General features: G+C 45.5%; 1 protein-coding gene and 1 non-coding gene across 3 annotated transcripts; both read left to right on the top strand.

Annotated features, from left to right (window-relative positions):
- Positions 1-11,573: 11,573 nt before the first annotated feature.
- On the top strand, positions 11,574-11,646 carry TRNAV-AAC (transfer RNA valine (anticodon AAC)). The gene has a single exon. It is a non-coding gene; the product is annotated as a tRNA-Val (tRNA).
- A 91-nt stretch (positions 11,647-11,737) lies between these two features.
- MYNN (myoneurin) lies at positions 11,738-23,130 on the top strand. Of its 2 annotated transcripts, none has more exons than XM_030279995.4 (8): positions 11,738-11,894; positions 12,374-12,669; positions 14,503-15,308; positions 15,813-15,972; positions 17,317-17,495; positions 17,694-17,777; positions 18,200-18,286; positions 19,434-23,130. In XM_030279995.4, the coding sequence occupies exons 2-8, from the start codon at positions 12,404-12,406 to the stop codon at positions 19,700-19,702; spliced, it is 1,851 nt and encodes a 616-aa protein (XP_030135855.1). In that variant the 5' UTR covers positions 11,738-11,894; positions 12,374-12,403; the 3' UTR covers positions 19,703-23,130. The 2 variants fall into 2 exon arrangements, with proteins under 2 accessions (XP_030135855.1, XP_072789699.1); XM_072933598.1 differs by lacking the exon at positions 11,738-11,894 and adding an exon at positions 11,991-12,139.
- The last annotated feature ends 1,646 nt before the right edge of the window (positions 23,131-24,776 follow it).

Genomic DNA, 24,776 nt, shown 5'->3' with positions numbered 1-24,776 from the left:
TTTGTCCTTGAAGCATTTTTTAAGGAGCACTGTCAGTACACATCCCTCCTTGTCAGGCAGGGAACAGCCCATGATCTGCCTTTCTATTCTCAATGAAATCTCCTTTGCCTTTCACATTTGGTTCCCAAATCTTCAACCAATGATGTACTTATCTCTTAATTGTTAGAAAGGGTTCATTTAAAATGCACAATTTACCTTGCACAAACTTTAAGATGGAAAATGCTCAAAGCCCTCACTATACTTTTTTCTTTTTTAATGTTGCAGGGCTTGGCTTTGATAAAGTAGACTTCCACCTTTTAAAATATTGTTCTTTCTTGTCTATTTTTTTTAATTTTTAGCTGAAAAATCCTGAACTATCTGAAGCAGCTGGTCAGAACTTGCAGCTGAGAAACACACTTAAAACATGATGTGAACAGGCTTTATTACAAGACCAAGCTGAATTTTGAAGTGTAACATTGCCAGTAAGTCACCTGTTGCTTCATGTGTCACCTGCTTTGGTGGTACTAGCGAGATAAACGTGGAAATAGAAGCAAAATACTGGAAATATTCCAGAACTGCTGCATCCCTGAGCCTTTTCAGCTTGAACTTTCTACTCACAAAATTTCCATGAAATAGATTGACAACTAAGCCACTGTATTAATCACAGAGTCAGCAATTTGTGTTTATGATCCTCCTTTTTGTTCTGGTGCTGTAAGTTTGCTACATTAAAAATAGCATTTCTGAGGGAAAAAATCCTTATGGAAAGTCCTTGTGACTGGAGAATGAAAATCAACTTGGTAGGAAAATGAATGATATCAAAAAGCTCATTAATGTGTAATTTTTTTTCTGTATTGCATAACAATTTTCGTACTGCCTAACACTACTTATAGATTCTATACATTTATTTCTGGGAAATTGTTCACTGAAAGGTTCTTGTAATTTCACAAGGAAAATCAGGAGAGTCTACTGCCATTTTTCAGAATTTGCCATCTCTTTAGTTTCAAATTCATGGTGATTACTTTCTCTGAAAGCAATTAGAAAATGGGCTTGTAAGTCATAGGAATAGAAAGCTATAAAATACTTTGTAAATAATATTTTGGTATTAAAAACGCCAATAAAGAATCATTATCTTCAATTCCAACAGAAAAAAAAAAAAAAGGCTCCCTGAGAGGCATCTTAAATAATTTTTTCAGTATAGAGCATCATGCTTTAGTGAGATAGTTGTCTGTTTTCTCAGGGAAATTTATTCATTTCGTGTTCACTAATCAGTCTGCATCTCTGTGGAGTGGGGCATCCTCATCTCCAGTTCTAGTCAACGGGGACTGTGGTTTTTCTGCATCTCACAGCTCACAGGACAAGAGTTTCTTCTCAGGACAAGATCAATTTGAATTGTAGATAAGAGCCAAAAGGACTTATTTTCCTAATAACAAATCAACTTAGCTTTATTGCAAGTTTAAATCTGCTGCAAGACCAGCACAGGTGGAAATTAAACATATTGTCCTTTATGTCTAATTAAAGAATAGGGAATTTTAAACATCATTCTCATATACACTGCAATAAACTAAACCTCTGCCTTTGAGCAAGTCCTGTGAATGTCCACTAAAAATTAATTTTGTTTTACTCATTAGCTAAGTTGCCTTCTTATTGTCAGAGAAAAACCCAAACACGACAAACTGAGTAACAAACCACCTAATACTTCTATATCCTGCCTGGCTAAATTCGTGGGTTTATCTTCTTGCTGTAAATAAAAACAATCGAAAATCAACATTAATAGAGAAGAAAGCCACTCTTCAAGACATCAGTGAGAACCCCCATTACCTGTAAGGCCACTACTGTAATCCCTGATAATTTCTTGGGAGCAGAATCAAAGGACTACAGCATGCAACTTCAATTAAAAAATCCAGCCAGAATAAATAGAGAAAACATGAAAACAGTGATTTTTCTGGCACTCCGTTTGAAAGGAAGAGTTAAATTAATACATGAAAAGATCCTATCAGCTCTGACTTGTCTGAGTTATTAATTGAACACCTTCTTGGGAACACGGAGATAAAGACGTGTACCTTAGAGAATACGAGATAAGAGTGCAAGGGAAGGGGGAGAAATTAGCAGTTTTGCCAGCTCACTCCCTTAATTGCCAAGCTCAGGCTGTTCAAAGCTGCCTGGAGCAGAGCAATATGGAATGGTAACCAAAGTGTGGGCTGGCGATGCAGAAGATAAAAACTTCAGGATTATCCTTAAACGTACTTATCTTCAGACACAGAAGAGGCTGTAAAGCCAGCTGAACGATATAAAGCTGCTCTCAAACAAGACAAATATCTGCTCCATGTGTTATAAGCAGTTCAAGCTGCTTCCTGTGATGAAAAACATGGGCTGTACGGTAGACATACTACAGCTAAGCACAATAGATCCCATGATACAGTTGTTTAAAGGAATATTGGAGTGATGAAAGAAGTGATGGAATTCTGCTCTTTAGGAGGCTCAGAACTGGCGAGGAAAAAGTTGAAGCAGGGTGATTTGGTGAATGTTGCTGGTGCTGGGAGGTTGAGAGCCAGAGGACAGTTTTATGGCTGGGCTCTCCGGAAACAATAGGGATGTTCATTTTTTCCTATCCTCAGCCTCCAAAGGGATCCTTCCCACCGTGCTGCTCAGAAGGGCACATCTGGAGCCAGCAGCAGTCCTGGGACCAAACCCCCCTCACCACTTCACCTCAGTCCATTTTCATCCTTCCTCCCTCGTTTTATCCCCCACGGAGAGAAGTGAAGCGCCCAACTGTACAATTCAGATAATACCAAATACAGTAATAAGAAAAAAACCTATTAAAATACTAATTGCCACGCTAAAGTGTTTCCTATGAAATTATCAGAGCTGCCAATATCCCATCATTAATGTACAAAAGTCTGATTATCTTTTCAATAAAAAACAGAGAAATTCCAGCCTTTAAACTCGTTATCATGGCAAACCAGAATGCTGTGATAATGCACGAGAACTTCGGTTTGCAGCTGTAAAATTCCCAAAAGTCCTGTGACTTGGTTAGAACTTTGTTATAGATGATTACCTTCCTCACTCACACAACTCCCACGTTCGCTTTTGGGAAACAAAGTGTATATTCCACAAAAGCAAGCAGTAAATTTATTTAAATAAATGAGAAATATGGAAAGCAATTTATCCTGCAACACATTGCTGTGCACTGGAAAGCCTGACGTTTGCACATCCAGTTTCAAATCATACAATGCATTTTTAGAGGCAAAAGTAAAATTTGATATCTGCAAATGCTGGTCTCTGACATTGTGTTCAATGGGGTCAAGTTGTCAAAATACTTTGCCAAGGTGAATCCTAAACACGATAGACAGGAAATAAAATTCTTTAATTTGTGCAAAGATAAGTTTTGATTATTTTCTCAACCAAACATAAACTGCAAATTAGTAGTGTTTTGAGCAAAATTGAAAGGAAATAAAAATCTAGTATTAAACAACATTTCTTAAGCACTTCAGTTTATAGAATATACATTGAAAAATGCATTTTTAAATAATTTTTACATAGGGATGACAGTTCATTTTAGTGCCTTCCCGTGAGGCTTAAATAACATTTTAAAATTTTGCTTTTAATTGGATTCTATAACAAGAATTTGTTTAAATTGCATTTTTAAATTTCCATTTAATAGCAGCTTGTCTGTACTTTAAAAGGGGGGGAAAAAACCACAAAAAACTATTTGCACATAGTTTCACTTAAATTTCCTCTCTTCGCACATTGAGCTGTGCAATGCACCGAGTTCCACTGAAGTGTTTTACAAACGAATGGCTGTTGCCATCTACCGTTGGAAAAATAGGATCAGCAGTGAGATAACAGCACAGATAAGACACGTGAACAAAAGCTTCAGCAGCCACAGAGGATCAGCTCTTCCCACTGAAATCTTTGAAATACAAAACACAAGTGACCGGAGAGAGGTAGAAAAAAGTCCTTTCTATTCCTAAACCACTGTCATTTTTAGGTGTGATCCAGCTGGGAAGTAAACACGAACCCAAACTTTGACAACTTCATTTTGTATGGATCTGAGGATTTGGGAGGCTTCACCCAGTACTGCAGCTAGAGCTGAGTACACACAGCCTTTAAAAAATTAAATAATATAGCTTAATTTTAAAATATTATTAGGCCCAAGTTATGAGCATGGCTCTGCAGCTGGAAAACTGCAAATGCCACGCAGAGCTGTGCCTGGAAAATGGACCTGACCCGACCCACGGGCAGGGCACAGTCACCCAGCACAGGACCAGGAGCCAGAGTGGCTCTCCCAGGTTCTCGTGCCAGAGGTTTAGCACTACCTGGGGTTGGTTTTTCCAAACTTCTGTTGGATAAAATAACTTTCCTGCTTGGGTATGTTGAGCTGAATGCAGAGAACTGGTCAAAGAAAGGCACAAAAAGTTATTACATTCTTACACAATCTTTAGTTCATGGTTTTTAGTATTTACAAAGATTTGATTGCATATCTTCACTTTATCACTAAATTACTTAGGTATAAATAATTGAGACATATGCTTCTTCGATTTCTTTTCTTGATAAATAACCTTGGATACCACATCCAATCACATTTTGAAGGTACCCCTTGTTGAGGCAATCTAAAGGCAGAATTAGGGTAGGGTTCTATTAATGTTTGCCAGACCTATCGGAGGTTAAACAGCCTTTGAATTAAACTATTCTTTACTCTTTGATAATTATTATTATTTTTCTTTAAGACACTTTTTGTTGCCTCATAAGCAAGGTCAACTTGAACTGTTTTGTTAGACTCAATATCTCAGTACGGCGTTAACTCTGCTCATGCTGTTCTTACAAACTCTGTGTGTGCTGTCACTTCTGCCAACAACTTTGGAAAGCGTTCAGCAGAATTCTCACTAAGTGAAAAACTCCAGCTTTTCTGCTGGTCATTTCAAACACACGGCAAAATGTGCTTTAAATTTGCACACGAAGTCACACCAACTTGTGAATCTATACTTGTCCATTTTCACAAGCCTCTTGCACTGATTTAAATATTCCTTGCTTTGTCTGTTGTGCACCGACACGTCGCATCCAACCCAAACAACCATGATCGTTTTTAAACTAATGCAAGAAAGCTAAAACCTGCACTGGGAACAGATTAATGAAAGCAATGTAAGATAAATTCCTGCTGCTTTCGTGCACGGGGAGTGAAAAAGGGCAGGACATTGAGAGTGACTGAAAGCGGGGTCAGGGCTGAGGCAGGAGTGGAGCACAGCTCAGGACCGCGCCTGCCACAGCACCACAGCTGGAACCAGCCCTGCTGAGAGCTCCTCCTGAGAAATGAGCCTTGGAAATGCTCTATGGGGGAGGTGTGCTGTCCCCTCGGGGCCCCAGGTCTGTCAGCTCCCAAAACGCCCTCAGAGCTGTTTGCACAAGCGCTGTAATGCTCCCCCTCCTGCTATCCCACCACTTCTGGGAGATCTCTTAGGGGATTTCATCCATGCTCGGCTAATTTGTTTTTTAGGCTCTCCACAGAAGAGGATCAGCTTTCCCACAGGGACAGAAAGCTCTGGGGTGTTCAGAAACAGTACAGCAGAAGATGACCATGCAAAAGGAAGGCAACCCCAGGCACACAGGAGTGCAGCAAGGCCACTTCATCCTGCCGGGAGGACACACAGGGCTGTCACCTTTGGCCAGAGCGCTGTCCCTGCAGCCACCCTGATAGAGCAAATGTCGTGTGGCTGACCTCGAACGGCAACAACGCCCACCTTAGACAGACCTGAGGCAGCTGTCCTTCTAAGCTCAGCCTAAACATCTGCTCCAATGTGGGAATCCAGAGCTTCCCTCTGGCTGCCCTGGCAGGTCTGGGACCCTGGCAGGGGTCAGGAACCCCCCTGGACAGAGCCCCAGAGACACTGTCTGTGATCTCTGTCCATGGAAAAGAGTTTTCAATCTTACAGGATCAATTACAAGCTCTGAGTGTTTGATATAAGTAATAATTAAGTGTGGCACAGGTGCAAAAGTAAAATTTTAGGATTCTAGATTAGGGGTCCAAAGGGGACAAGATGGAGGAAATTGGGTGTGTCTTGTCCTTTTCCTCCTTCTTCATGCTCTCCATGTTTCACTGTGGTGTTGGCATTTTTCTGTTGGTTTAGGCTGGGGACACACTGTCCAACGTAGGTGACAGATATTGGCACGTTATTGTAAATCCAGCACAGGTAGTTTGTGGTATTTAATGTTTGTAACATCCCACTGAGGGCAGAGCCCCACACGCTGCCCTGCAGGACAGAGCTGCGGCAGGGCAGCAGAACATGTTAGAGATAAACAGAATAAACAACCTTGAAACCAGCACAGACGAATTATGGCTTCTGCTTTGGCAGCGGGGCTGAAAGACAGATTTTATACAATCTCGGAATCATCAATACCCACAGATTCCGACACTCCAGAACCTCCTGACCACGCGGTGCTAATTCCTGGGCACTCCACAAGTCACTCAGGATGCGCAGCCCTAAACCCCAACAGAACAGAATGGCAGCCCTGGGTGTGAACCTCAATAATGCCCTTTCATAACTCTACCGGGCATTAAGAGCGCCTCTTCTCCCAAACATAAACAGGATTTTTAAAAGATTTTGAAATTAAACAAATCTGGAGATTTTAAGATGAGCACTTAGATCCTGGGGGAAGAAAATTGACTTAATGCCAGATGATAAAAGACGGAGCTGCTGCTGGGGCAGGTAATTACTGCTGGCTGCCGGGTGATTTTTTTTCCCTATCTGCTCTGAGAAGAGACATTGGATACAATTCCTTTGACACATTTGCAAATGGTTTAAAACACTTCAGGAGTGAAAGAGCCGAGAGCTTCTGTTTGCATTCCTAAAATGCCACATTAGCACGTTTTTTGGTTTTTTTCTTTTTTTTTTTTTGTCCTGTTTCTCTGGGGCAGGTAGGGCAGCTGGGCAGGCTGTTCAGAAACAGTAGCAAGCTGTATCTACAGCTTAACTTGTCCTCTGCAACAATGTCACGCTGAGTTTTCCTTGCTTCCGCAAATAAATAGAAACAAAAGTAGACCACGTTTGAGTTTCTTAGCATTTTGTCTCTGACGCGTGGATCTGAAGAGCACATACTTTTTTATTACTACAGAAACCTGGCAGTTTCAGTTTATCCCCCCTTTAAGAAGGGGCAGCTAAAAAATTCATTTTAAATGTCACCGAACCAGGTATATTTAGAAGACAAGACTTTTTTTTTTTTTTTCCAGAGACAATTTTAAGTCTAGTTTTATTTAAAAACAATGTCCTAAGCACACGAAATATCTTGGCTCTGCATGTTTAGTTGAGAGTCTGAAATGAAGTATTTGATGCTAAGTGAAATCTGTTGCTTGGAAACAAGATAAAACACTGAAAACACAATTGTTTGAACTAAGAAAGAACATTACCATCAGCAGAGCCAGCACTAGTTTTAGCTGGATCAGATTTATTAAGCAAATTCAGATTCCAGTACCAGAAAGGCCCGACATATCTTCAAGTGTGTGGGGTCGGCCTCTCGTGTTTCTGTTTATTCTGGCCGTGGAAGGTTTCTTTCAAACAGAATAAAAAAATTATTTACCCGAGTTCACTTCCATCCTCTGTGCAAATTAAAAAAGAGAAGGCCACAAGATGGCACTGGTCAAACGCTCAGGATATTAACGGAGCGTTGGTAAATGAGCACTGATGGTGCCCAAGCCCAGTTTGTAGGGCCATGTCTGCGTCCCACACGTGTGCCCGCATGTCTGGTGAACCTTCTGTGAGTTGTTGGTGGCAGAAACAGCAGAAAGGTTTAGCTATGGTCAAAACTAACAGCAGAGGTGACTGAGCAGCAGTTCCTGTGATGGTGATGGCACAGGATGAGCCCTGGGCATTCCTCCATCAGGCAGACAGTGCTGGGGCTCAGCACTCTGCATGTAGGTTTGGTGCTGTGTCCCTGGCACTAATCAGGCAGGTTTGGTGCTGTGTTCCTGGCACTAAAAAGGCAAGTTTGGTGCTGTGTCCCTGGCACTAAAAAGGCAAGTTTGGTGCTGTGTTCCTGGCACAAATCAGACAGGTTTGAGGCTGTGCCCCTGGCACTAAAAAGGCAGGTTTGAGGCTGTGCCTTTGGCACTAAAAAAGCAAGCCTGGTGTTGTGTCCCTGGCACAAATCCGGCAGGTTTGAGGCTGTGCCTTTGGCACACACTGGAGAGTGTTTGTTCATGGCAGTGCCAAAGTCTGAGCGCAGGGAGAGAAATTCCTAAGGGAAGACAAGCCACAGCATCTTCCCCTCACAACCCTTGCTCCACACTACAGCGAAGTATTTGTCCTCAGCTCCCTGCACTCTGTCTTTCACATTTTCACAAATTCAGCTCCTTGCCGCCGAAATAGATGATTAAAACCCAGCATTTCTGGAACCCGATGAATAAAATTCGGCATTCCTGAGCTTCCATCCCCGCAGAGCTCTCCTAGACAGGATCTCGGCGGCGGGCGCATCCCTCCCGAGGGCAGCGCACGGCAAACCCCGGCGGGCACCGACCGACGCTTCGGGGGCTCCCTCCGGGGTCCCCGGTCCCGGGAGCCCCCGGGACACCCCGAGAGGGCGTGGGGCCGGCCGGACCCTCCGGGGGGGATGGGTTTGTGGGTGTCGGGGCGGCGCCCACCGCGCACCCCACGGCTCGGGGGGCGGCTCTGCTCAGCGCCCAGCGGCGCCGCGCCCGTTTTGCTGTGCTGGGGCTGCCCGGGGCGGGCGCGCCGGCCCCGCCGAGGCTGACAGAGACGAACTCTTCGCGGCGGCAGCGGCGCTGAGCCCGCCGACCGCGGCCTCCACGGGGGGCGAGGGCCGGAGCATCCCCGGTCACGGAGAAGGGACAGGGACCCCACGGGACCCCAGGGTGGGCCGGGGTGTGCATCCCCCTCGCTGGCTTTTTTTTTTTTTTTTTTTGAGGCCGGAACTCTTTTCCCCCACCCCCTTCCCCTAGGCCGCTCCCTTTGCCCGCTGAAAGTCAGCGAGTAAAACAGCGGGCGAGCGTGAGGGGCGCGGCCGCCATTAGGGTTAGTTGGCCATAGGGCCTGCCCACCCCGGCAAAGGCCGCGGGGCGCCGCGCTCGGCCTCTTATACCCGCGGCCACGCCCTCCGCGCTCCCATTGGTTGGAGCGGTGCCCTCCTCCGCTGCCATTGGCTACGATGGGGCTGTGGGGCGGGGCGCGGCTGCTGGCGGGAGTTTGGAACGCGCCGCGTGCTCGCGGGAGCGCGCCTGAGGGGAGCGCGCCTGGGGGGGAGCGCGCCTGAGGGGGGGGGGGCGCGCGTGTGGGGGAGCGCGCCTGAGGGGGAGCGCGCCTGAGGGGGAGCGCGCCTGGGGGGGAGCGCGCCTGAGGGGGAGCGCGCCTGGGGGGGGGGGGAGAGCGCCTGGGGGGGGAGCGCGCCTGGGGGGGAGCGCGCCTGGGGGGGAGCGCGCATTCCCTGGCCCGCGGCCACGGGTTGGGATCCGGGAGATGCGGGCCGGGTCCGGGACAGGACCGGCGACCCGGGCCTGGGGCTTGCAGCGGGATTTGGGGATTTCCTGCGGCTTGGAAATCGGTGCTCGCGGTCTGCGATTTGGGGGCGGGTATCAGGATTTGGGAGCTGGTATCAGGATTTGGAGACTGGTGCCTGGTGCTTGTGAGCTGAATTCAGGACACCCTCCTCATGAGGCTGTCCCACATTAGGAGCTCTGAATGAGGAACCAGGCCAGTCCTCTCCCACCATTCCCCCAAAGCAGGGCTGTGCCAACCCCACCGTCCCCCTCCTCCCCTTCCCATGCTGTGTTGGAGGATGGTTTTTATTCATCTCTGCCTGACCTCTCTTTGTGCAGGGCGGATGCTCCCCGCGGTGCTCCCTGGAGCATTCACCTCGGACCCCTCCGCTGCCTCCTGTTCCTCAGAGAGGCTTTTGTGTGTTTGCTTTTCCACCCTGGGATTTCCATGCAAAAGCAAGGCGTTTTGCAAGCGCCAAGGAGTGTGAAATAATAGTGTGGAGCTCTTGGTTTTCCCAACTTTAGCTGTACATATGCTGTGCAGGATTGGTCGGGTAAAGAGCCTCTTGAAAAAAAGCATTTTATATCTATTCAGAAAGATGTATTCACTGACTAAGAAGGAATAAATTGTGCTAGATGTTATGATTTTTACTGGTGTGCTACAGACACAAGCTTCTCCTTGCTTGCTCCCAGGTATCTGTAATCTTTGATTCTTTTCCAGGAAAAAGAAAATCTGTTATTTGCTAAGGAAAATCTGTTATAAAAATCAACTACTTTGGAAACATTTTCTGTGCACTGTGGTAGGCTCAGCCTCCCTGTACGCTGTCACAGTAATCTGCATGGGCTGAACGTCACCGAGGGAAGCAAGGAGCTTTCTGTCCAAACTGAAATCTTCCTAGGAGAAGCTCTGACTTTCACCTCAACACCTGGACCCATGTATTCAGCTTAATTCCAGGAGAGAAGCTGCCAGAAAATACAAGAAAGGACTCGAGTGGAAGTCCTTATGTCAACATGATGATTATTCATTCATGATAGATTTGGAGCAGAATTTGCCAATCCCTGGCAGCTCTGTGCCGAAATCAGGAGGGTGAAAGAGGCTTTGGGGACAATTAAACCCTTGATTCTGAGCCATAATGTCATGGAAGGTGGAAAGCTTTTTCCACATTGCTGGGATTCTTAGTCATCCCTTCCTTAAGCCTGAGGCACACATAACATCATTTTTCTTTAATGCTTTGTACAGCAGCCCCTCAGCTCATTTATTTCCCCAGGACATGACAATCCCACGCTTTTCTGAATAAGTACAGGAATCAAACAAAATGCAGTGGTATTGGACAAGCACTTTTCCATGGCAACACCAGCATCTCTGGCATCTCACCAACGTCTTTGGGGATGTCCAGGTAAAGGACATTGGAAATGTGTAAAATTTAAGTATGTGTTTTGTTTTGGAAAAAAATTCTGGGAATGCCTTTGACCTGTTCACAATCCAGCCAACTTCAGCTCCTCTGGGAAGGTTTTAGGATGTATCTTTCCACCAGCTGGAGTTTGCCTCATGTTAACCTCTGCAAAAAGTGACAGAACCACATTCCCTTCTGTAGCCTCTCCTGTTATTTCAGTTCCTGGTGCGCTAGAAAATCCAGGAGGATTAGTCACTTCCCCATTCTCCAGCTGGAGCTCTGGGGAGAGGCCTGCGGAGCCGACACTGCCGGGTGTCACACGCTCTGTGCCCGGCTCCCAGATCTCCCGTCCCTGTCCTGCCAGCAGTGCCAAACATTCCCCTTCTCCTTGAAATTCCTTCTTCCCACCGATGCTGCCACTGCTGGTGTGTGCGGAGAGCACTGGCACACCTGCAGAGACCCGCGCTGGGGGTGGCCCGCCGGCGCTGCGGGGGGACAGGAGGTCGGGGGAGGCTGCGGGTCCCGGCGGGATTTGCGGGGTCCGTGGGGTGCAGGTCCCGCTGAGCACGGAACAGGAGGGGGCGCGGAGGTCGCGGAGGGGACAGCGGGGAGAGGTGAGGTGGGACAGCGGGGACAGTAGAATGGGACAGTGGGGTAGGACAGCGGGGATGGCACTTCAAAGAATTAGGGAAGTCACCGGAAAAGCAGCGACCAGCGGCGTTTCCGTAGTGTAGTGGTTATCACGTTCGCCTAACACGCGAAAGGTCCCCGGTTCGAAACCGGGCGGAAACACTAGCTGGTTAGCTTTTTTTTTTTTTTCTCTCTGGACCGCAGCACGGCTCTCATCTTCTCAACCTCCGTGCCGCAGTTATTTTAGTTAAACCCGCGATGCAGCCCGGCGGGAATATTAAACCCGGTTTTTATCCCAATTTCGCGAGCCGCCCCCGGCGCGGAGGCCGGAACTCGCGTCCCGGAAGCGGCGGCGGCGTCAGCGGGACATGGCGGCCTGAGCGGCGCTCGGCGCTCTCTGCCCTCCGCAGGTGCGCGGGGCCCGCGGCGCTCGGGCCGGCCCGGGCGGGGCCGGGGGCGCGGGGGCGGCGGGGCCGGGCCGGGCGAGGCGGGGAGGGCGCTGCGGGCTCCGTCCCGTTCTGTCCCGTCCCGTCCGCGGGGTCCCGTGCCCCGATCGCTGCTCCGGGCCCGGGGACCGCTCCGGACCGCCGGTGCCGCGCCCGGGAGCAGCCGCCCGTGGAATGAGCGCTGGCCGGTCCGAGCCTCGGGTGACACGGTGTGAGAAGAACCGGGCTTAGCCGGGCTAATCCCGGGGGGGCGGGAGCACTCGGGGCTCTGCCCGCGCTCCCGGGTCGAGCAGCAGCCACCAGCTCGCTGTCCCTGCTGCTGCCGGGCTGCCCGGAGCGAGGACGCTGTTCGGACACTCCTCTGTGATCGCTAACTCTGTTAAGGGGTAAAAAAGGTGAAATCTTGCATATAAATTGATTTTTTTTTTCTTTTGCTTTCGCAGATCAGAAAGTGTGTGCAGCGCGTTGTCAAAATGCAGTATTCCCATCACTGTGAGCACCTGCTGGAGAGGCTGAACAAGCAGCGAGAGGCCGGATTCCTCTGCGACTGCACCGTGGTCATCGGGGAATTCCAGTTCAAAGCACACAGGAATGTGCTTGCCTCCTTCAGCGAGTATTTCGGGGCCTTTTACAGAGACGCAACTGACAACAACGTTGTCTTGGATCAGACTCAAGTGAAAGCTGATGGATTCCAAAAGCTCCTGGAATTTATTTACACAGGAAACTTAAACCTTGACAGGTAACATGCTGTTAAAGGGGAATAGGGAAATAAACTTTGTGGTAAGGCAGAGATGGATTTTTTGTAATAACATCTGGAGAAACAAATAGATGGATTTAATGAATATTAACAACTTGAAGTTCCTGTGTTTGTTTGCTTTGAAATACCACATGACATGTGAGTGCCAAAATAAAGGTGTGTTGTCTGATATTTCACTAATTGTTAGTTTCAGTCTCCTGCTGTTTCTGTCTGCTTTGGGGGAGATTAAACATCCTGCATGATTACCAGGAGAGTGAAGGACAAGTGTGTGTCTGGGGGTGAATTACCGTAGTCTTTTTTTTCAGAAACACAGGAACTGTGGATGTGGTAGAAACTTAAGTCTGAGGGATGGGTGAAGATAGGCACAGTTTTAAGTCACATTTGTTAGAATTTGCATGATCTGCTACTTAAAATTTTATATTGCATTGCCTAAAAGAAGTCACAGAAAAAGTGTTTCCCCTCATTACTGCATTGATTTTGTGCCTGTTGTGCTGCTTCACATACAATGAGGATGCTTTTTTCTTTGCAGTGCCTTTTTCTCAGCAAAAGAGATTTGTCTCTCATGAAGGATGTACCAAGTCCAGGATTTTTACTTCTTTCTCAATGTCTGATGTCAGATGCAGGCTTAAAACTTTTCGTTTCTGAAGTGTCAAAACTCACACTCAATAATTTAAGTACACAGATACAGAGGGGTTTTTAAAATTAGCTACAGGCATTAACAGCAGCAGAGCTGAAGTTAGTGATTGGTGCTTTGCCAGTTAGGTGTGAGCAGAACTGTGCAGGGTTCATGATGTCCATCTGGGACTGCAGCAGGAGGGTTTCTGCATTTTCTGAGCAGGTGGCTCTCTGAAGGAGGAGGAAGGTGAAGGTACCAAGGAAGGTGAAAATACCTTTCTTGCCCATAGAGAACTATTTGGCTGTAGGTGACACCTGTCATTTTGTCCTGTGACCCTTCAGGGATTGATGGAGCTGCCTGCAAAGTCTGCTGTCCTCAGAGGTGGTGGGTGACATCAGGAAGGGACTTTGAACCCAGCACTCACATAGTACAAGATACCGAAACAGTTGTACTCATATGGGGAGCAATTGTGGCAAGTTGTTTATTGTTAGAATGAGGTTGTTTACTGTGAATCTCTCTTTAAAGTGCTGTAAGTCCATAAATGCACTCATGGTACATGTTGCCACCTATTCCAGATGATTTTTTCCATCAAGGCATGTGTGGCAGAAACTGAAAAATAGAGTGTAGTGGTTTAAATGAGGATTTCCTTGGTATTACTAGTTTCTGTGTGCAGCTGATACAGAATTAAGACTGTTTGAAAATTGTTTTTTAAAACAAGATTAATGTTTTATTCACCTGCCATGGGAGTGCTGAGGTGAATGCACTGCTAGTGAATTACCTGAGATCTTGGCCAGAAGGTTTATGAAATAGTATTTTATATATTTTATTTTCCAGTGTTTTACCCCTTTGTGCTGTTATTTCAGAGCTGTTTGGACCAACAAGCCCATGTCCAGCCCTCAGCAACTTACAAGTTGACTTTTAACTTAAAATTCTACAAGAGGCATGTAACTAAAATAAAATCCCCAGTTTGAGGGTCTGTAGACCCCACTAGACACAGACCTGCAGTTCAGGAATAATTGACATTTTAGAGCCTTGTGGTACTACAGCTCCAAGAAATTAAATGTTACTGTGTGTTCTCAAAGTTACATTTTACGACAGTGTAACTCTTCTGCAGCTCTGTGTCTGTTTGTGATACAGTTGATGCAGAACAAATGTTTACTTTGTCCAGAATGTTTCATCCAAGTCTTGTTTCCTTGCAGCTGGAATGTTAAAGAGATTCACCAGGCTGCTGACTATCTCAAAGTAGAAGAAGTGGTCACTAAATGCAAGATCAAGATGGAGGACTTTGCTTTTATTGCTAATCCCTCTTCCACAGAGACATCCAGTATCACCGGGAATGTTGAAATGAACCAGCAGACCTGCCTCCTGACTCTCCGAGATTACAACAATCGGGAGGAGAAGGAAGATGCTGCTGCAGCAGAGCTGGTTCCACCACAGGCAAAGAAAGCAGCTTTAGAAAAGAAATCTCCACAACCCAAAAAGCGAAAGAAGAATTTCAGCCCCCCCAAAAGCACGGAGAATAAATCCCTCCAATATCAGAACGAGGTGGCTGAGAACACGTCCTTTGAGATGTTTTTAGATGCAAACAAGCTGGCCACACACATAACAGAGCAGGCAGCCCAGGGCAGCGACAACTCGGAGCTGCAGCTGGCGGCGGTGGTGGAGAGCGAAACGCTGGCGGCACAGGATATCCTGGCCCAGAGCATGGCAGCCAAACAGAAACGGGGAAAGCCTCAGCAGAGCTGTGCCCTGAAGGAGCACTGCATGTCCAACATAGCCAGTGACAAGAGCACTTACCAGCTGGAGAGCTCGGGGGAGGAGCTGGACCAGAAGTTCTCCAAAGCCAAGCCGGTGTGCAACACCTGTGGGAAGGTGTTCTCCGAAGCCAGCAGCCTCCGTCGGCACATGAGGATACACAAAGGGGTCAAGCCCTACGTGTGCCAGCTCTGTGGGAAGGCCTTCACCCAGTGCAATCAGTTGAAAACTCATGTAAGAACTCACACAGGTAAGCCACTGGCCAAGTCTCATGGGCTGTGGAGGTCTGGGATCACACACAGCCTGGGAGTGCAGCACTAGAAAGATTCTGACTTCTTCCTCTTGAAATTTTGTCTGCTGTCACTGTGCATGCAGGGGTAGACCCAAATAACATTAAATGTTTCTGCATTTTTCAGTACTAAATCATAGTTTCAGTAGCTAGAGAGGAGTCTGTTATTCTGAACATCTGAAACGTCTGAAGCTGAAGTGGCAGCATTCTTAAAATAATGTGGAGAAGCTGGCACTATTAAAAACATTATTACTTTTTTTTTCCCTCCCAAACATAATGTGTTAAAAAATAGTCCTGTTATCCTCTGTGCTCTAGCACATTCCACTTCAGTGGACTGATTACAGGATTTTCCAAGATGTTATTTGTAAGAAGTATTAGAAGAGACACCTGAGCTTTGGTCAGGTCATGGATTGCAAAGCTTTCTTATGTAAATACAGAGAGCACAAGGGTGTTGTTTTTCACCAGGGGAGAAGCCATACAAGTGTGAACTCTGTGACAAAGGCTTTGCCCAGAAGTGCCAGCTGGTGTTCCACAGCCGGATGCACCATGGAGAGGAGAAGCCTTACAAATGTGATGTCTGCAACCTGCAGTTTGCAACCTCGAGCAACCTGAAGATCCACGCCAGGTAGGCACAAGTGAGATCCTGCACGTGCTTATCCTTGGGTTTATTTAAACAGCATTTACTCTGGTGTGAGTAAGAGTTACACATGAAAGTGATATCTACTTCTTTTCTTGTGGGGCTTCTCTCACAATGCCTAACAGAGTAATTGTGTGGATGTAGTTGCTCATTAAGGAGGAGATTTGTGCTGGATGAATGTATAGCCTGAGTCTGGTATCTTTCCTTTAAACTACTTGTAGCATCAGAGAGGAAATGGGAAGTGAGAGAAGTTTTGACTGCCGTGTGCATGGGGCTTTTAGCAACTTTGGCAGGAATGATATTCCCATAGAAATCTCCCATGTAAGGAATCATCATCTTATATTTCAGCACCCTAAAGCATGCTGAGTTCCCACGGGCTGGGCCTGTGGTTCAGTTCAGCTGAACCACGGATGTGCCAGTGGCAGGGGGAGCAGGCCGTGAGTGTTGCCCACAGGACCTGCGTGCTCATGCCAGCTCAGTTGTGCTCAGCTGTACCCCGGAGCGGTGGCAGGAGCAGCAGGGGACAGAGCCGTCCCTGTGGCTGTGGGAGCGGTGGCAGGAGGATCAGGGGACAGAGCTGCCCCTGTGGCTGTTGGGGCAGTGGCAGGAGGATCAGGGGACAGAGCCGTCCCTGTGGCTGTTGGGGCAGAGCAGGGGACAGAGCCGTCCCTGTGGCTGTGGGAGTGGTGGCAGGAGGATCAGGGCACAGAGCCGTCCCTGTGGCTGTTGGGGCAGTGGCAGGAGGATCAGGGGACAGAGCCGCCCCTGTGGCTGTTGGGGCAGTGGCAGGAGGATCAGGGCACAGAGCCGCCCCTGTGGCTGTCGGAGCAGTGGCAGGAGCAGCAGGGGACAGAGCCGTCCCTGTGGCTGTCAGAGCAGTGGCAGGAGGATCAGGACACAGAGCCGCCCCTGTGGCTGTTGGGGCAGTGGCAGGAGGATCAGGGGACAGAGCCGTCCCTGTGGCTGTCAGAGCAGTGGCAGGAGGATCAGGACACAGAGCCGCCCCTGTGGCTGTTGGGGCAGTGGCAGGAGGATCAGGGGACAGAGCCGTCCCTGTGGCTGTTGGGGCAGTGGCAGGAGGATTGGGACAGAGCTGTCCCTGTGGCTGTTGGGGCAGTGACAGGAGAAACGGGACAGAGCCATCCCTGTGGCTGTTGGGGCAGAGCAGGAGGATTGGGACAGAGCCGTCCCTGTGGCTGTTGGGAGCGGTGGCAGGAGGATCAGGGGACAGAGCTGCCCCTGTGGCTGTGGGAGCAGTGGCAGGACAATCAGGGCACAGAGCCCTCCCTGTGGCTGTCCCTCAGCGTGGTGCCACTCCTGGTGTCGTTGCAGGAAGCACAGCGGGGAGAAGCCGTACGTGTGTGACCGCTGCGGGCAGCGCTTCGCTCAGGCCAGCACGCTGACGTACCACGTGCGGCGGCACACCGGCGAGAAGCCCTACGTGTGCGACAGCTGCGGCAAAGCCTTCGCCGTGTCCAGCTCGCTCATCACCCACTCCCGCAAACACACAGGTACGGGGCTCCTGGAGAGGGGCACGACCCAAAAATCCACCTTGGGATTCTCATCCAGCTCCTTCCTCGTGCTGTTTTTCCTTTGATTCCAGTTTTGGGAGCACTTTGTCTCATTGGACATTATCTTCGTTTCGATTTGTTCTTAATGTGTATTCTGGTTTATGTGTTGAAATAACAATGTGCTTGTGTTTCCTTTAGGAGAGAAGCCATATATCTGTGGCATTTGTGAAAAGAGTTTTATTTCCTCTGGAGAGCTCAATAAACATTTTCGGTCCCATACAGGTCAGTTTTCAGACAAGCTGCTTCCTGCACCATAAATTGTAATCTGCTTTTACTCTTTTGCCTTTAAAATACATTGTATTGGTCTGTATTTGAAAGTAGAACAGTTTCTTAATTTATATATGTCTGGGTTAACATAATGTAAAGAAAATATTCATTCATTTTTTTAATTGCCTTTAAAGTAGTGTCTGTGCCACAGTGTAGGTGATGTATGATTGAGGCTTTAGTTAAAATGTTTGGGTCCTCTTGCTTTGTTTTAAATTAGTATTCTGGAAGTGATTTTATTCTAATAGAGAGACAGACAAAATAAGAGTTACAAAGCTGTATTGCAAAGTAGAACATTGAAATCTATTATCCTATGTCTCTGGCTGTATTTTTTTTCCAACATCAAGATTGTTCTCACTGCCAAACCAATTTTTTTTCAGGTGAAAGACCATTTATCTGTGAAATGTGTGGAAATTCCTACACAGATATAAAAAATCTTAAGAAGCACAAAACAAAAGTTCACACAGGTGAGTTTGTTGTGCAGTGAAAGGTTAAGAAACCTTTAAGGTTAAGAAACCTCTTTTGTCTTCCATGCTGAATAAATATTTTTGCTCATCCAAGGCTAAAATTAGAAAACAAAGGAATTTTGGATAGCAGTTTTTTTTAGGGCCAAAAGCATCTGTATCAGCACTGGCTCCATACCCCTTGTCCTCTGTTCATCCTTGTGTATTGACCATAAATGCCTTGCCTCTGTCATATGGAAGAGGGAATAAATTGTGTCTGTACATCTGGACTGGGAGGGAGAGGGTGAGGAAATGAGCCATGTGCAGAGGCAGCGTGGAATTTAGGGGAGCCCCAGTGCAGCAGGAAGCCAGTGGTGAGGGCAGGACAGCACTGAGTGTGGAGAGGGCCTGGCAGAGCTGGAGGGGTGATCTGGGAGAGCTGCCAAGGCAGGTCAGCTCTCCTGGAGAGACAGCAGGCAGCCAGGAGTGCCTCAGCACTGGAATAACAGACTTTGAAGCATGGTTTGGCAGAGGAAGGGTCAGATATCTGATGTGGCTTAGTCACAGAGCCTTCCAAGAGAAGTGGCTGGCTGCATTCCAGCAGGAAGGCAGCAAGGAACACACTAACAGGGTTTCAATTAAAAATAGAAAGTAATTCTTGAATTGACTGGATAAAATCTGTAATGTATCTGGCTGGAATGGAGTTAAGAAATGCTATCTTCCAAAGAAGTTTACAGACAAATGATGCTTTGTACACTGCTGTTTCAGTTAAACCAGGATGCTTGGATTTAGATCTGGTTCTGAGACTTTCTGGGGTGGAAAATCTGAAGGAAACTTCCATGATTACATTTTTTCCAAAGATCCTTTGTACACTGTGATGTTAAGGGTTTGTTATCTTCTGTACTCAGCCGAGTAGAGATCATGTTGGAATGCATCATCCTTCCAGTTGTCACACTACAAGCAGCAGCAGATGTGATTCCCAGTGCTTACACTGTACTTACAGCTGGCTTGGCTTTGCAGCACATGGAAGCACCAATATCCCAGCTGCCCAGGCAGCCTGTGACACACCAGGTGTAGGTTCTGACAGTCATTGGAAAGGGAATTTACAGAATCTGTGCACAAGCTTTTGAACATTTATTTCTGGTTTTTTTTTTTATTGTTGTTTCCACAGGACCTGAAACTTCCCCTGATTCTACTGCACTTGATAATTCTTTCAACGAACAAGAATCCATTCAGAGTCAGAAAAGTCCTTTATCAGAGTCCATAGATGTGAAACCCTCTGAGATGTCTTTAGCACTTCCTCTCCCGATTGGGACTGAAGACCATCAGATGCTGCTCCCTGTGACAGGGAGCCAGTCCCCTTCATCAGAAACGTTACTGAGATCTGCTGTGACCGGATATTCAGAACCTCAGTTCATTTTCCTGCAGCAGTTGTACTGACAGAGCAGTGCAGAGCCATCCAGGTAGTTTGGTAGTGAACTTGGGAATGTTTGGTAAGATGAACACAAACAACCAGTCATGCTCTCAGAGTTGGACATGTTCTTTGTTTTCCTGTGTAAAGACACCTATAAGGCATTTCCATTGTGCAGTGCTGGGTTGTGCTAATCTACAATCAAATTTCTGTTTGTCATTAACACTAATTTCCAGGAGATGATTCCGGCAACACACCTGCCTTAAGAATTCTCTGTTGCATGTGTTAATGTGCTCTAGAGTTCTCTTCCATATTCCTGCTGAGTTGATGTGTCACAGTGTCATTTGAGAACAGATATTTTAAGCCATAGTTGATAGTTTAGGAAGTTTAACCCAGAGGTGTTGGGAGAAATCATAATTTGGATGTAATAGCCTGCACTCCAAGGTGCTAGAATGGTCCCTGATGAAGGCAGGTCAATGCTCTGCTGAGGTGCTTGCACAATTTGCTGCCTGCCAGAAGTGCCATCTTCAGGTGGAGCCTGACCAGAGGGAAAGGTTTGGGTGTTATTTTCCTGACAACAAAAGTAAAGGAGGGTTAATTTTTGTCTGAAGTGTAGCAAGTGGGAGCATCCTAATGGCATAGATACTCCTGGGTCTTCTTTCCAACAAATTGCCTTTCTTTGTTTGAAGTGAATCCAACATTGTTGTATCTTGTCTCAGATTTATTTTTCACATCCTTAAAACACCATGGGTTTGGCACAAATAGCAACAAAAGGAGAACTGGGACATGCATGTTGTAGATGAGGTGAAAAGATGCAGTGATTAATTAGTGAGGCATGAATCAGAGCTTGAAAATCCTTTTTTTTTTTTTTGCTGTAGTGGTGCTGCTTCTTGTGCTAGACAGGAGGTACAAAAGAGGAGATAAATCCCGCCCTTCACTGTGAAAATAATAAGTGAACACTACATGAGGAGGCATTAAAGCAGATTGATACTCTTCCAGGCAAGGTTTTGTTAAAGTTTGACTGATTTGTTTTAATTAAAGTTTTTTGTATTGCTTTACCTCTCATGTCACTTGTCCACAGTAACTGCACAAAATTGGTACCTAGCAAGGCCCAGGCAAAGACAGGCTTTATTACTAGCAACAGACATATTTAAAAAGCAACATTTTAATGTCTTGGTAGGGTCATAAAAAACTAGGTGACAATAGAAGTACTTTTCTACTCCATTTTGCCAGTTTGTGCCATTAACAATTGTAAACATTATTTATGTAATAATCAAACAGTAATGGAACAGTCATGATACTGTACCAACAATGCATTTAAAGCTATCCTTTGTTGGTTATTTACTTGGTGCTAGCATTTATTTCCACTGATGCCTTGTGTCCAGACGCTGATAAATAGAAGAGCATAGAAGATACCTCTGAACTGATTCTGTTCTACATGGAGTAATAATTAATCTGCACCTTAATTAAACAGACTTGTGAAAAATTTCTTGAAGGATTTCATTTAAAGAGTCTGAAAATGGTCCCTTGACTCCTGAGTGTGACTGTAATTTTTTTTTTCTCTTCCTACATTTGTATTTGTAAAGTAATAGATCTTTTGCTGTTTTGTGTTGATCTTTTTAGTATGGGGCATGTTTATAACCTGCTGTTTGGTTAAATTTTATGCTTTAATATATAGTAGATTTGCTGATGAAGCCTACCATGGCCAGCAGGAGTACAGCCATGTTCAACAGGAACATCCCTAATGCAGGAATCTCACACTGTCCTCACTGGAGATAGTTATTGCAGGGCCTTTAATTTCCCTGCTTGGCTGTCCCACAGCGCTTATGAACAGCTGATGTTCATAATGCTGGCAAATGACAAAGGATAAAGTTCTCTGGTATTTTATTTTTGGCATTTCCCTTTGCCTCTCCTCTTGTGTCTTTCAGCTTCTGTTGTTGGTGTAGCCCCTGAGGGATTCCTCAGCCTTTTGAGACTGAAGAACCACAAAATTGGGATTTTGACTGTCTGTAGCTTGTATTAAGCTTCCTCTTTCCTGTCTCTCTCTGAAAGTAGAGCAGAAATCTTGGGATAGACATAAGTGTAGTCATGAATACTGAGAAAGAAAATGCTGTACAACTGATAACTTGCATATTTAAACAGCTTTGGAAGACAAATTAATGATGTGCTGCTGGTAGCTGAGGAAAAGCAGCTCAGGATAAACATATCCAGGATAAATGACCAGGAGAGATAATAGCTCTGGAGAGAAACCTAAACAATAACTACATTCCTACATAGAAAATGCATTCCATAACAGTGTTTGTTTGGACTGGTTTTATATTTCTAATATTATAGCTTATTACTGTATTCTTAGATTTCAGACTTTTTTAAAAAATACAGTGCTTAGATTTATACAGGATTTGTTTAGATACTTATTACAGTAACAGTTGCTTTATTAGTCATTTAGTTTTCTTTATAGACAAGAAGATATTCATTATTTTTTACAAGACAACAATTTTAACCTTTCTTAATAGAATACACAGGCTTTTAGTTTTGTCTTGGAGCAATAATTTAGTGACCTGCACTCTTGAGTCCCCATCTGAGAATCTTGATTTTTATCCTCATCTTTCGTGAAGATATCTCAGCTGCTGAGGTATGATCTCTACCAACTGTATTCATTTACTAGAATATAGATTTTAAATAAATAAATATATATAAATATATATATATATATATTTGTAGGTGTGTTCAGGCTGTAGGTCTGAACCTACACCTGTACCTTTTGCCAATAGATGCATGGAAATCAGCTGCACATGTAAGCCCTAGGCTTAAGGATTCTGGGTTCATTTTGAAGTACAAGGCTTATAACAGTATTGGTAATTTCTGTAAGGGATTAATAAGGGAGAGCATGGAATCTTTCTAGGCATGTGTCCTTGCAAAAGAAAAGAAGGAATTTCAATAATTCTGTGAAGAGTAATACAAAGAATGTGACATGTTTTGTCACACTGCTGTTTCAGTCAATTTTGCACTGAGGTTGGTGCAAGTTTTGCCTGAATAGCTTATCTGCATCTCTAAATCTCTGAATTGACTGTTTGATGGTGAAAATATCTCCTTGTATCACGTTTGCTTCTAAATTAGTGCCTCTAAGTGGGCACAAAGCATGACAACCTTTCTGAAATCACGTGCTACAAAACAATTTTCAAATGCAGACAAGTCCCACATGAAGGATTTCAGGACTGTGATCCAGGAGAGGCTCAATAAGCCTTGCAGCACTAAGTTCAGATAAGGACTAATGACTGATTTCTTTGGTTAAATTATTTTTAAAGTATCTGCCATGTATATACAATTTTTCCTCTGTTATTTGTATATACCTCAACTCTCAATTTTATAATTCCCTGGGAAGGGAGGGAGTTGTACATATTTAGCCTGAAGTGTTTTATGTTAGACTTTAATAAACTTGTTTTATAATTTTCCCTCACCTTGTGTCTCCTGTTTATAACTACAAGGGGTAGCAACAAAAACAGGAGGGAACCAGTCAGGCACAGCCCCTGTCACCACCCTGGCATGAGGACCATGGAGCACACAGTAGGATTTGGGGGACCTCTGCTGCACCCCTGCCCTGCTGGATCAGTCACTTGCCTTCATTTGTCTCCCCTCTAAAACAGGGTACATCTAAGAATTTCAAGGTCGGAGAAAGGAAGAAATAGAAGTCTCTAGCATGGTCGTCTTTAAACAATACAAGGTTTTGCACAAATAATTGTTTTAGTTTAGAGGAAGCTGTTTATACAGAATTTGGTAGGAATTACTCTGCAGCCCTTTCTTACAGAGGAATATCAAAGAAAACTAACACATGAGCTGTTTTTATGGATATTGTCAGTAATGAAGAGGGCTTTATGGGCTGAACAAGCTGCTTTTAAACAAGGGTTCAGATAGAGTGCAAATACTTCAAACACATACACCAGGCACCTTTAGATGCCATTTTACCTGATATATTTTGACTGTGATATTGTTGCCATCTTACCACATCACTAAAACCACAATATTGCTGTTGGTAGAATTGGGTACCTGTTAACTGCCTCAGATTAACAAATGTCATTCATACAAGTAAATTAAAATTTAATTTAAGCAGTGAAATTAGACTGAACTTCATATACCTGACAAGGTGAAGAAAGATACATGTTAAAAAATACCTGTCTGAATCTTGCAGTGGTATTTATAGCAAGAAATTCTGTCACCAGTGTGACAGTACTGACACTATCAGAGTGTCACCTGCAATGATCCAGAGCAGCAGCACTCAGAAAAGTACCAACCCAGGATTATCAAATGACTTCAAAATTTAGGAATGCTCATAGCAGATTCTTCTCAAACCAAACTTCAAAATTTAGGAATGCTCATAGCAGATTCTTCTCAAACTTCTCAAGTTTGGTGTATCCCCAACTTTAGGTCTCATTGCTGCATCTTTCCTGCTGACCAAGAGTTAAAATACAGAGCTGGGTGTTCACAGGGTGATGTATGGACTTTGTGCTCAGCGCGGTGACTGCAGGCTGGGAGGGCCCTGTGCAGGTGTGCAGAACAAACATTCCTGCTCTGGGTTTAGCCCTAAGTCCTTGGAGGATACCAGGGACTCTTGCAGCAAGAGCTGAGTAATTTGTGTTTGGGGATGAGGGCGATGAAAAAAACCAACAAACCAAATGACAACAAACCTCCATCCTCACCAGCTCTCACAACTGCCCTGGTCATTTCAGCTGGGGAAGAGGTGTCCAAATGTCTTCCTGTTCCTACTCTACCACAGTGATAATACAGACTCAGAACAGCAGCAGGTACACTGCTGCTTCCCAGCTAGTTTTACTTTCTTACATTCTTCCCCTCATGCTTTTGCTCTTGTACATACAGTCACAGATCATTCTGGTACTTTATGCTAATATTTAACACACACATTTAGAGGGGCAGAGGATTCCATTAATGAAAGGTTTGGAGCAAACCCCTGCTGTCCTGTTTGTTGACTTTTCCTGTTCAGGAACATAAATTAAGTCACTTCTGCAGGAATGAGAAGAGTGAATAGAAAAAAGGAAACCAGCAGAGTGATTCCTAAACTTACACAAACCATTAAACAATGTTTACCAT

This window comes from Taeniopygia guttata, chromosome 9, assembly GCF_048771995.1.
Source record: "Taeniopygia guttata chromosome 9, bTaeGut7.mat, whole genome shotgun sequence".
In the NCBI taxonomy this organism is placed as follows: domain Eukaryota; kingdom Metazoa; phylum Chordata; class Aves; order Passeriformes; family Estrildidae; genus Taeniopygia; species Taeniopygia guttata.
The sequence above is the reverse complement of the archived record's forward strand: the minus strand, read 5'-3'. Positions and strand labels throughout refer to the sequence as shown.